Raw genomic sequence first — 13234 nt, 5'->3', positions numbered from 1 at the left:
CAGAAATAAAGTTGATTTGTGAGCATTGAGTTTTGTGTTCTGTGACCTTGCTAAACACGTTTATTCTAGTAGTTCTTGTGGATGTGTGTGTGTGTTTATTTCTTAGGATTTTCTACATACAGGATCATGTCTTCTGTAAAGAAAAACTCTTTTATTTCTTCATTTCTAATCTAGAAGGCATTTTTCCTCTTTTTCTTTCCTATTTATATGGGCTAGAATCTCCTGTGCAATGTTGAACACCTCCCCCATCTAAAAAATGTCCACCATAGTCTTTCTCTACTCCAATTTTTTTTACTCTGAGCTTAAACCTGGCCTCCTCAATTAAGCATTCCTCTCAATTCAAAATTACTTTCTTTTTTTTTTTAATATTTGGGTCATTGGTCTTACATTCTAGTTATTTAATGTTATTCTCTAGTCTTCATTTTATGCCTGTTAGTCTTGTTTCCAGAATTTAAGTAGGTAAATTGCCCAAGCTTATACAGTCTGTAGGCTGGCAGTTGCTGCCCCAGAGCCTAGATAGTTCCATTACAGCTACACAAGTAGGGCCTTTTTACCTTGGGACTGGGCTGTATTGCTTAGGTTCCCCATAGACAGGTCTCTCTAGATATCATCTTCCCCCATGCTTAACACTTAATCTAGGCGAGGCCACAGTTGCGTCTTACACTTATTGCTTTGGCATCAGCGTTATAAATTGCCTTTCCTTTTCCTTGGTATTCTTCTAGCCAAAGTAAAAGAAAGACATTTTTGTTATTATTTGTTTTACTCTGCAGTTTTGCTGAAAATTAAAGAATTGGTCAAAATACGGGCATCAAAAAATTAGCATCAAGGGTTCTATTCAATGGTTAGATCTATCCAGATTATTTAAATCTTTAGAGAGACTATTAACACTTATTTTAGTTATCTTTAAAAATATACAACAGATACTATGCTGTTGGTGCAGTTTCTTTCTGTTCATTTCTGTAACCTTGACTTTCTCATGCTTAAAAACTAAATATATATACACACACACAGCTATGGTAAAAAATGTCCCCATTCATTGTTTCTTTTGCTATTCTATGGAACTTTATGATAAATAATATAGTCTCTTTAATATTTCCTAGTTAGAAAGATGATAGCAAATATCTATCAAAAAACTTTAGGTAATAGTCTCATTTATGATATTGTTAAGTATAATACATTCAGTTTACAGATTCTCTATTAAAAGGGTATTTAATTTTACTTCAAATGCCATTTTTATTAATTTATGACACAAATAATGCAAGCTCATAATGGAAAGTTAGAAAAATATAATAAAATTTAATTATCCTTCAAACTTGGGATAACCACTGTCAATAATTTTCCCTGCTTTTATGTACAGGGAATACATGTGTGTGCAATATCTTTGAAGAGTGGGATCATGCTTTGCATTCAGTTTTGTAACCTCCACTTTTCTGTCCCCAGTATATTTTGAGTATCTTTTCATGTCAATAGATACATTATTATTATTAATGACTACATAGTATTCCACTAAAATGGCATCTTCAGAAGATGAGAAAATTTATCATGAAACTTTATGGTACCTTTTTAATAAAACATTTGTCATATTTTTAGCCTCCTCCAAGAAGAAGCAGTTCTATTAAAGAACCAACAGTAAGTAAGTTTGAAATGTACAGTTCATTGGCCTGGATTGCGATAAGAGCTGCTGCACAGGTTGGTGTGATTTTTGTCTAATCTTTCTTTTTACTGCTGTGTCTGTATTCTCTGCCTACCAGCCATTAAGGCAACACAATGTATCTATAAAAGAGAAAGGAAAATTTCAGATTCTTTGGGATTTGTGCCAATTATGTTTCTTTGGAAAGATTAGAAATACTCGTTATAGTGTAATGTTTTTAATCTCTATTAGCCAGAATTGGCTCTGTTTGTTTCAGTTTTTCTTTAATGAAAATATTATGAAAATATTGGCAGATACACATGTGTACATAGTTGACATTTTGGCAAATATCTGTCATTGCTAGGTGAGGTAGGTTATTTAAAGTGACTTATGCATTAATTAAATTGTCAGGGCTAAATGATTTGTTTGACTATGATATATTCTACGTGTCAGGGATCACATATAATTTTTTTCAGGTTGTCTATTCTTTTCTTCCACTCTATATGGGATATTATTTTATGAATTCACTTTTTCATATTATTACCTCATGGAAAGGTTACCTTTATGAATTCTGATTTATGCATTGATTATAGGTCAGTGAAGCTGTGCTGGCAATTAACCTACTTATTGGCAAGAAGACTACTAGAACCGACAAAGTTAACCAGGTAGCATTACCAAATATCCCAGAATTTGCTGCTGTGGATCTTTTGTCTTCATACACAGATTATTTGCTTGGTATGTTTAGATGTCTACATATTTACAAAAACCTGATATATGTAATATGTAATCAAGTTTCAAAGGTTTAATTGTTGTAATTTGCTGGCTTTTAGCTTACAAGGGGTAATGGTTTGGGGAGCTTCCTGGGGACAATAGGGGTCGTAGGGCCTAGCTGAAAAAATAGAAGGTCCTCAGCTCACTGCACATGCACCTGTGTTACTCAATCAACTGGTGCATTTCAAATGCAGGGTTCAGTGAAAAATGATCTTTCTTTATGCCTGTTTATTTTCCAGTTCATACATGTCCAGGGGGACCTTTAGGGAATGCTTGCTTAAGGGACCTTCTCTGATCCTTTAATGTAAAATGTGCACATCTTCTCACATTCTCAAATGGTTCCCTGTTCTTTTTCTTACTAATTTTACATTTTCGTGTATGTTTGATTGTGTGCTTAAGCTCTTTCTCTTGTTAAATTATCATCAGCTTCCTGAGGTCAGGGGCTTCATCTATTTGATTTCCATTTACAGCAAATTTCAGAGTGCTTGTACATAGCAGGCATTGAATATTAATATTTGTTAAATGAATGAATGAGAGGTTAGCAGAATTTAAACTTGACCTCAATACTCTTTATGTTTTTGCTTAGTTACGACTACTTTTTTAGTAAACTATAATGTAAACCTCTATGTCAGATCAGTGGTAACATTTGTACTTAGCATTCATTTGCGTGTTTGTCCATTGATTTATTCGAAAATATTTATTGAGTGCTTCTTGTGTGCTACGCACTTGAATAGGTGCTAAGAAGCAAGGTACCAGTCTTACTTCCAGACTAATTTTGCCTGGTACTGGGTGAGCATTGAGCCAAAGGAGAAGAGGAGTTTCACTTTAACCCGACAGGGGTGGGAGTGGTCTCCCTATAGCTGCTGGAATCACATCCATGGGCAGCAGCTTACTCTGCTGAAGTGTTGGGTCGACCTTAACTGAAGTGTTAATGTCTGAAATCATCCCTTTCCTTGGCTCTTTTCTGAAAAACAGGTAACCCAGACTATTTGCCAACCTAAAAGTGGTTGGAAGCCATTTGATGGACTTTTTATGCTGAGACTTTGTTTTCTCATTTTTATTTCCGTCCTGCCTGGCAGAATTTTGCTCCATCAGGTTTCTGGGCCATGGCCTGAACCTCAGACTGGGTGTTTCCTCTTCCTCAGAGCTCCCAGAGACGGATTCTCCAGGGACAAAGCCAGTGACCCTGCACAGGGCAATCTGTCCCCAGCAGCCGGGAGGGGCTGCCGCCACTTCTTTTGCTTGACACTGCTTGGCGGCTCAATCCTCTCTGGTTCAGAGTGTCAGGAACACATCTCTCTTCAAAGCCACGTTATTGTTTTGTTACAAAAAGAGTATGTTAGTAATAATCAAGAGACTTCGATTGACATCTTGGTTCTTCTGTCAAACCATTTTTTTTTTGTAATTTTTTTTTTTTTTTGGAGATGAGATCTTGCTCTGTCACCTGGGCTGGAGTGCAGTGTTAACAGTCATAGCTCACTGCAGCCTCCAACTCCTGGGCTCAAGTGATTCTTCTGCCTCAGCAGTAAACTGGGACTACAGGAACATGCCACTACACCATGCTAATTTTTAAATTTTTTATAGAGACAGAGTCTCACTATGTTGCCCAGGCTGTTCTCAAACTCTTGGGCAAAAGCAATCCTCTGCCTCGGCCTTCCAAAGTGCTGGGATTACAGGTGTGAGCCACCATGCCTAGCCTGTCAAACCATTTAATTTCTCTTAAGCTCATTGTCCTCATCTCTAGACTGAGAGATTAGTCAAAAATCTAAAAAATCTAAAAAGGACTATGATTCAAACTTCCAACATGGCTATTTCTTCTTTATACTGGCTCCTTATTACTTCTGAGAGATGTGTCTACTTTATCCTAGTCATTTCCTTGTGCTCTACCAGTTTTTAGGGCAGGAATTATCAATAAATTACATCTAAGATGGACCCTATACTCAGTGGCTTACAACAACAAGAATTCATTCATGTGTTCTGCTTCAGGCTGCAGGCTGGGATCAGATGTACTCCACGTATATTTGTTGTGAGTCATAGGCTAAAGGCGCAGTGGCTACCTGGGGCATTCTTTTCTCATGGTAGACACCAGAGCAAAAGAGCCTTGGACCAAATCACACAAGCACATTTAAGGCCTCTCTTCCCTTCACATCCCATTGGTCATAGCAAGTCATAGGGCCAAGTCCAATATCAGTGAGGTAGGGCAATATACCCTGCCCATACAGGGAGGCAGAGGGACATGAATGGTTGCTGAGTGACTATCACATATAACAAATTCAATCTATGGCTGTGGCTACCTGAAAAGAATTCTGAACCTCTGTATGGAAAGACAGGAAAAAAGGTACTGCTGTGATTAATTAATGATGTCACCCAATAGAGAATGGCATCCCCTAAACTGAATAATGTTATTTGATCCAGTTGAGCAGGTAGCCTTCATCTCAGTTTAATACTAGAACTATACTTTCTTGTTCCATTTCAGTGGTTTTCATAGCATATTCCAGTTTTTCAGTTTCCATTTTATACCATTAGTACTACTTTACTATTTTAACTATGAAATTACCAAATTTTAACCTCCAATCTGTTTTGCATTTTGCCTTGCCTCAAGAATAATAATTTTGCCCTGCAGTCTTTTCCTGGCAGGCTGATAATTAATTCAGGTTGATGACTTCCCTCACTTCAGTGTTTGGGTTGCAAAGAGGTTCTGAATTCCCACCTGATTGCCACAGATACCCAGATGGCGATGAGGTTCACATTATAATGAATTGCTAAAGGGAAAAATCTCTTAACGACAACAAATAAAACTTGTTTGATTTTCCTTGCATTAGCATAAATTAGCATCCAGCATAAAACCTCCTCAGTAATCTTAGCTTTAAACAATGCTATCATTGATCTATACATGAGGTGGTGAACAACATTCCTTGTTATTGTATATAGAGCACTATACCAGATATTTCTGTCCAAAGAGAAGGAGTCAGAGAACACATCAAGGAGGCAGGTATTGTCTTCCATGAGCTCTGGTCAAGGATAATCAGAACAGGCAAACACACTGACATTATAGAAAGTTGTCTTTTAGGAGGAACATGATAATGAAGGCAGAGTAATGTGCCAGAAGCTAAATATATGCCTTCTGAGGGGAGCTGGACTCAGGCGGGGTAGCATACGAGTTAATTAGGGGCATTTTTTTCTGGGAGAAGTGTATTGTGGGGCAGATGCAAATTGACTGGAGACATGGACACCAAAGGGGAGGGGAAGCAAATGTTCACAATGGAGCAATTGACGACCAGAAGCATGATGATGAAATAGACTAGTCATGTGTGGAGGGTGGAATATAGATCATCTTGCCAGAACCAGAGAGGAGTTGCATGACATATGTAGAACAATAAGAACTGAGCGATGTACCAGGTCCAATTTATTGAGATATTCTCTACAATGTCTTGTAGAAAGAGACTCTGAAATGGTGGTACTAGCATTGTGGGACCATATTTATTAATAAATTCAATGCAAAAAGACATTTATTAGGTGCTTACTTTGGGTCCAGTTATGTTCAAGTATGCTCAATCTTTTTGTCTTGATTTTCTTGTTGCCTTAATACAAATTTCAGCTGGGATAAAAATTATTAAATTCTGTAAGACATTTTGAATTAAAAGTAACATTTGGGATTAGTGGTTCCAGACACAGCCTCTGACAACTAAAGACACATGATATGCAGAAAAATATTCATGCATGTCACGCTAAAAACTAATGTTGGTGAACTGATTGTCAAAATACAAAAAGATGTACATGTGGAGCAGAACTGAGATTCACAACTGACCGTTAATATATGTTTTGCCTCTTGAAACAGACCAAACCTTCCAGCCTGAACAAATATGATTGATCTGTTCCCCCCTTACCATCTTGCTGCTGGTTTAGAGACATGGAGGGGGTCAATACCAACTAAAAACTGGGGTGCTATTTCTCTACTACTTTCCATTCTCCTATTCCTCCAACACACGATTCCCCTCAGTAGAGGGAACTAGTGGGGCACATTACTACTCAAATCTCAAATAATTATACCACTTATAGGTGGGAATGGATAGGAAATCATCTGTGCTAGCAATGGTGGGGTGTCTGTGTGCTGTATTGGTTCAGAGTATTGGGGATGAGACAATTTGGGTATGATGAAAACCAATCTTGTGAAACAGAGCTGTCCTGGTCTAGTACCTGCAAGAGTCCAGAAATTCTACTCAGAGATGTGCATATTGAGCACTTCAATCTGAGAAGAGGCAGTGCCAGGGCCAAGAGCAGAGCACACACTCTACCAGTTGTCAGGCACTAGATATAAAGAGACCCTCTCTGTTCTAGACAGAGTCAACAGTGGAAAATCAGAAACGACAGATGGCACATTTGAGAAAGCATTCTCAAATGAGTACACAATGGAATAGTCCTGAAGACTGAGATTTACCCTTCCGGGAATCAAAGGGAACTTAACAAGATTGTTTGGTACCCTTAGCAGTGCCCAAGACGTCAACACTGACACAACAGCAGAAAGCCATAATGCAGAAAGTGCCAGATAATGAGATGAGTGGCACCTGATGCTATGCGCTAGGATTTCATTTATGCTTTAGGAAAATCCTGTGAGAGTGTCATTATGCACATTTATAAATGAAGCAAGATGCTCATTCAGAGAGATTATGTAACTTGAGTAATATTCCACTGCTAATTAAAATCCTGCTCTATCCATTTCTAAAGTCTGTCATTAATCATTATGTTGGGTGTGATAAGAAAGTATTACCAGGAACTCACCATGTAGAATTGATACTTCTGGTCAACCTGCTGCTCTGATAGGACTGAGCTGGCATGAGAGAGGCCTCTGCCCTTCCCAATCCAAATACATAACAATGCTGGATAAAGTAGAACAAAAACTATTTTAATTTGTAGCTGAGCTGGAAGCCCAGAAAGGGAAATCTGGGATTTGTAAGCAGCGGCTGAATCTGAGGACCTCACTGGAGAGGGATTAGAATTGGGCCTTAACAGGTGGGGCTGGTATGTCTATGCCTGTTAATGGAGGGGTCTAGAAAGAGGGCCCTTGAAGGAAATCAGAATATTTTACACCAAATATATTTCTTTGTCTTATTTTGAGTTGGGTGCCACAAGTCCAGCAGACGGAAGGAAGGCTGCAAAGCTGTCTTTTATGGGAGGAAATTTCCATCTGTAGAGAATCTCCATTAATGCAGCCAGATCTTCCCTTATCCCATCTAGGGTAGATTAGCTGATAGTCTGACACTTTTAAAGTCCTGAAAAGAAACATCAGTATAAATTGGAGTGGCAAGTCTGTGATCTCAAGAATGTCTTTAGGAGCATGAATGGGTTCTTTTTTTTATTATTGATCATTCGTAAAATGGCTAAAAAGCTAGATGGTATTAGGGATATGGTAAAGAATGCAAATATTACTTCTCTGAACAAGAGAAAAAAAGACATTCAGAAATTTTAGGGGAAAATATTCTTTAAGAATTCATAGTCCAAATATGAAGTGAATTAGAATATGACATGATTCAGAGACTGGTGTGAGTAAAAACAATGTGTTTGATCTTTGTGCTGAGAACTTTGTCCTTTGTGGGTTACAAGGTTGTGACATTTAGTGAAAGAAATTTGGTCATATCAGAGTGAACAACTCTTATATAGTACAATCATAATAATTTAAGTATTTATTGATTTTCAACAAAATCAATAGACAAAGCAATGAATGGTTTATTATAAATACAGAACAGACTGTAAATATTTTCAATTTTAAAATTAGAAAACATAGAAGGGAGGCAGTGAAGGGGTGTCAATGCTATTAGATTACAAAGGAAGACATCCAGGGATGTTGCCTATATTGGGTGGAACTAGAAAGAACTTTTAGAACACTGTTGATTTACAAAAATAGTAAAAATGGTGACATAGATATAAAAATTTTGAAGTGAAGAGGAGTGGTTATATAAGCTAATATCTCATCTGTCACAGAAGAAAATCAATAGATGCATTTTCTAGAACTAATAATTTAGGAAAATGCTATAAGGAAATTATTTGAAGAGCTGGAACTAACTGCTGGAAGAACTAAAGCACAAATGTTAAAAATGCTTGCCTCTAGGGAGAAGGAATTTTGTTTTTGATTATGTAAATGTATGACTTTGATCAAAATAAGCAGCATATCAAAAGATACATCATGTCAAATTGGATTATTTCCAGAAATGCAAACATAATTCAATATTAGAAAAATCTATTAAATGAAATCACTACTTTAACAGATTAAAAGGGAAAAATAATAATCATCTCAAATAAGTGTAGAAAAATTCAACAAAATTCAACAACCATTCATGATTCTAAAACTAGGAATCAAAGAAAATTTTCTGAATTTGACAAAGTTAAAACTGTGAAAAAAAAAACCCTATGACATTTATACTCAATACTCAAATGTTAAGGCTATTCCCTTTAAAATCAGGAGTAAGAAAATGCTTTGATTCAAAATTGTTCTAGAAGTCGTACCCTGCACAATAATATAAGGAAAAGAAGTAAGAACTAAGGGGTAGAAAGAATTAGAAAGAAGAAAAAAGCTGTTGTTAGATATAGATTCACATAGAAAATTCCTAAAAACCATAGACAATAAAAATATTGAGCAAGATTGTTAGATGTAAGATTTTATTTCTGTATATTTTAACAAATAATATATTTTAAAAAATATTATAGTAGCTACAAAATTATGTAAGGCATCTAGGGATTAATCTGATAAAAGTTCTAAAACAAAAAAATTATAAAATTTTATTGAAAACTATAAGAAAGCATATCATGTTTAGTTAGAAAGGCTCAATATTGGTAAGATGCTAATTCTTCTAAAAATTACCTATAGATTTAATGTAGTTTCAGTAATAATTTTAGCAGATGTTTTTGTGGAATCTGACAAAACTTATGCTAAAATTTATGTGGAAGAGCAAAAGACTAGATTGGTCAAAAGACACCTGAAAAAGAACAACCTAGCTATTCTACTTTCAGGTAATTTGTGCACGTATGTACCAGACAATACGTACTCAAACATTTATAGCAACCTTGTGCATAATAGCAAAGACCAAAACAAAACAAAATAAAATTGGAAAGAACCCGCATGTGTATTAACAATAGGATAGATAACTTGTGGTATATTCATAAAATGGAGTACTGTATGGCAATGAAAAATCAGTGAATTACAGCCATATACACCAACCTGGATAAATTTTAAAAACATGATATTTAATGAAAAAAGAAAATCATAGATAAATACATGTGATCTGTTTCTCTCCCTGTAAAATTCCAAAAAGGTAAAATTAATAATATATTATTTATTATGTAATATATGTTTAAAGGATAAATGACAGATATGGGATTATTAACATAAAGTTTTAGATAGTTGTTATTTCTGGGCTCTGGCAGAGAGAGTGAAATGGGATTAGAGAGGTTTACAAGGTACTCAAAAAGTACTGGGAATATTTTGTTTTCTAAGCTAGGTGGTAAGTACATGGAGATTCATCTTATGCATAGATCATTAACCATAGAAGATCTTATTCATCTCTTCCCCAGAGACAACCACTATTCTAATAAAATATTATATATATATACATATTGTATGTATATATACATAAATGATACAAATAGCTATACTGAGTAAATGCTTCCAAATTTGTATCAATGGATCCTACTCCATATATGTGGAAACTACTTGTTAGCTCATTATATGTTTTCAAGATCTTTCTATAACCACCCTTATCATGCCTATTTTAAAGAAGAGACAATCAAGACTCAGAAAATCAAAAACCCAGAGAAGTCTCCAGGCACAGAGAGATTCAAGGTCACACACTAGTGAGCTGTACCACTGGGATTTGGACTCAGACTCTACCCTAGATCTAATTTATTCACTCTAAATCATACCAAATGAATAGACTTCTGTTTATTTTTTAAAGTTTACCTTTTTATTTTTTGCCAAACAGTCTGAGCCTTTTCAAAAGTTTACCTTTTAAAATATAAATAACACTTCCATGAACGTCTTTGTGCCAGACTCTGGTACACACATACGAGTATCTGCATTTTTAGTTTTCTTGGATCTTGCCAAATTACTTTCTAAGAAGTTGCTCTTGCAAGTAGTATGTGAAAATTCCATTTTCTTCAAGTTACCAATATTTATTATTTTCAGATTTTGGTGTCTGTCAATTCTTAAGGGATGAAAAATGGTATTTCATTTTAATTTGCATTTTCCTAATTTTTAGTGATGCTGAAAATTTTGGTCATTTGAGTTTACTTTTCTATGAATTGCCTGTTGAAACTGGATTGCTTGATTACTTCTTATTGAGTGGTACAAGATATTTATACATACTAGAGAAAAACAATCCACACATGTTCTAAATATTTTTTCTTAGTCTGTAATTTGTCTTTTAACATTGTATTTGGTGTCTTTGTGATACAGAAACTTTTAAAATTAAATATAGTCTCATGTGTCAGTCTTTCCTTTGAGTTGTGGTTGTTTTTCAAGGAAATCGTAACATTGTGTTATTAAACATCTTTTTGACTTTCAGATGACTACCAAGTTGTCTTCCAGACTTGCTCTACGTTTTTGTACCAAAATGATGACATGTATGAGAACACAGATGCTAGAAAAAAGCCTGAGACCAAAGTGGATATTACTTGGATCCTTTTACTGCGCTACTATATTCACCTTCAAAGGATTAATAATATGAGCAAACTGCTAGGTAGGTTTTTGATGTGTTGAGAGAGAACATACTTCTTTCCAGCTCCGGTTTAAGCCATGTTTCTTATTTAGAATTATAAGATGCTTTTGACATCTTTCTGAGTGAACTGTCATCAGAAGATGAAAATTTCAGGGGTTCTTAACCTGGCATACTTGGACCCTTGGATAGAGTAGTATTTCAGAGTAATTGGTTTCTTTAGAAATTCCATATATTATTTCACATATTTAAAAGCATGATAAGGAGGCACCCAAGACTGCCAAAGTAGTCCGTGGCTCAAAACAGCTAAGAAATAGTTATCTCAATGTGACAGCTTATAAAAAAAAATGAATAAAATGAACAAGATGAAATTTTGGCTTTAGGGAGAGAGAGGGAAGAAATGCATGACTTCAGATGGGATGTTTAACTCCATGGAGTTTTTTTTTCTTAAATCATTGTTGCTATCTAAAGAATATCCAGAAAAACTGGTACAATCTGCTTCACATCAGCCCCTCTTATGATTTTGTGACAACGTGTATTGTTACGTTTTGTCTGTGCCCATGAGATTGGTGACCCAGTGTTGCTCATTAGTGCAGTCAGCAGAGACAGTTTGACCCATGCCGAGGCTCAGTGATGGGGAAGCCAGCAGGGAAAACAGGCTGAGTCATTGAGTAGCTAAGCACAGTTGTTAGGATTAGCAATGGGAAAAGCAAGCACTCTGCAAGGTGTTGGGGCTGAAAAGTTCATGATGTGAAGGGGGAGCCAGGACAGGGGAAGTTCAGAGAGGAAGGACCTCAACATGAGCTGGTGCAGCCAGCCCTGGTGATCCCCTGCCCCCCAGAAGCTCAGCTCATCCCCGAATTCACCGCTGGCATTTCTCTCATGTCAAGCACCCACCCACGTTTTGCCGCTGTTCTCTGGGCTTTCCCTGAAGCCAGCAGGGCTGGCCCAGCCTGCAGTCAGGACAGCCTGCAAGTGCCAGGGATTCCACACACAGGAGTAACCTTCAACTGATGAGGTGGAGGGCTCGTAGGTAAACCGTCCAGCTTCTCAGTCTCTCAAAGCGAACAATCGTACATGTTTTTTTCAGAAGGCTCCCAGTGGGACTGAGCCCTTACTGCCCGTTCATCTACTCAGCCTTATTGGCTCTTTTTGTTTTCCTGGTCACACTTTGCCCATCCCCTCTTTTGTGTTTCTTAAGATCACTTTTCAAATGAACTTCCTGCATCCAAATTCTTGCCTTAGAATCGGTTTGGGGGAGTACCCAAAATAAGACAGATAGATAGAATACATGGTACCCTTGTCAATACTTACAACCTGAAGCAATATCCTCATGTGCCTCTGAAATTTCTTTCCTTCCTGTGTGGAAGAAGCAAGTCTATCAGTGTATAGCCTCTGGAAATGGAGGCAGATTGTTGGCAGCCACCAGCTGGGGTGGGGACATACAGGGATAGTGGTGAGTGAGCAAATACCAACAATATTGAGATCATCGTGTTATTGAACACGAACCTAAACTAAGGTATTTTTTTTCCTTAAGCATCTGCAAGGCCGGTTTCTGGAATTTCTTTACCAGATGATACACTTCTCACATCCCTTTACAACTCTGAGTTGATTTTGCGCCAGAAAGAAATGCATTGTTTCCTTAAAAAATTCTTACAGCTGTATTCTTCTTCTTGTATTGATGAATTTCCAAAAGAACTTCTTCAAGGGTTGGAAAATCCACCTCTTTCAGAAAAAGTCTTATATGAATCATCAGTCAAGGTAATCTTTTAAAAATATTACATATTTATGTAAAACCTCTTGGAATCTTCCATTTCGAAAGCAAGCACATTAACTTCTACACTGGCACAAAGATTTCCAGTCCCCTCAGAGGTCTAAGGAAGGCTCATGTCTGTGTTACCATGTGGATAGGCCAACCAAACATCCTGGATTTTTAGGACAGTTCACATTTTAGATGTTCTGTCTTGTTGTCCTCATAAATCTTTAAAATGTCTCAGAATATTCTATATTTTTACACAAAATATCTCTCAGGCAGCCATTTTGCCAAGAAGTTATGTAAATTTCAATATCATCAGCCTGTAAGAAAACTACACTGAGAGTTCTTAAATCTATGCCCAATTTCTATATC

General features: G+C 36.6%; 1 protein-coding gene across 1 annotated transcript in view; it reads left to right on the top strand.

The window, feature by feature from the left end:
* Window positions 1-13234, top strand: part of CFAP54 (cilia and flagella associated protein 54) — a 281353-nt gene that overhangs the window by 205234 nt on the left and 62885 nt on the right. The window contains exons 60-63 of the mRNA XM_045553185.1: window positions 1591-1689; window positions 2224-2365; window positions 10957-11130; window positions 12644-12867. Of these exons, the coding sequence (XP_045409141.1) occupies window positions 1591-1689; window positions 2224-2365; window positions 10957-11130; window positions 12644-12867 (639 nt within the window). The remainder of the gene's footprint in view (window positions 1-1590; window positions 1690-2223; window positions 2366-10956; window positions 11131-12643; window positions 12868-13234) is intronic.

This window comes from Lemur catta, chromosome 6 (genome assembly GCF_020740605.2).
Source record: "Lemur catta isolate mLemCat1 chromosome 6, mLemCat1.pri, whole genome shotgun sequence".
In the NCBI taxonomy this organism is placed as follows: Eukaryota; Metazoa; Chordata; class Mammalia; order Primates; family Lemuridae; genus Lemur; species Lemur catta.
This window is presented reverse-complemented; position numbering and strand designations above follow the sequence as displayed.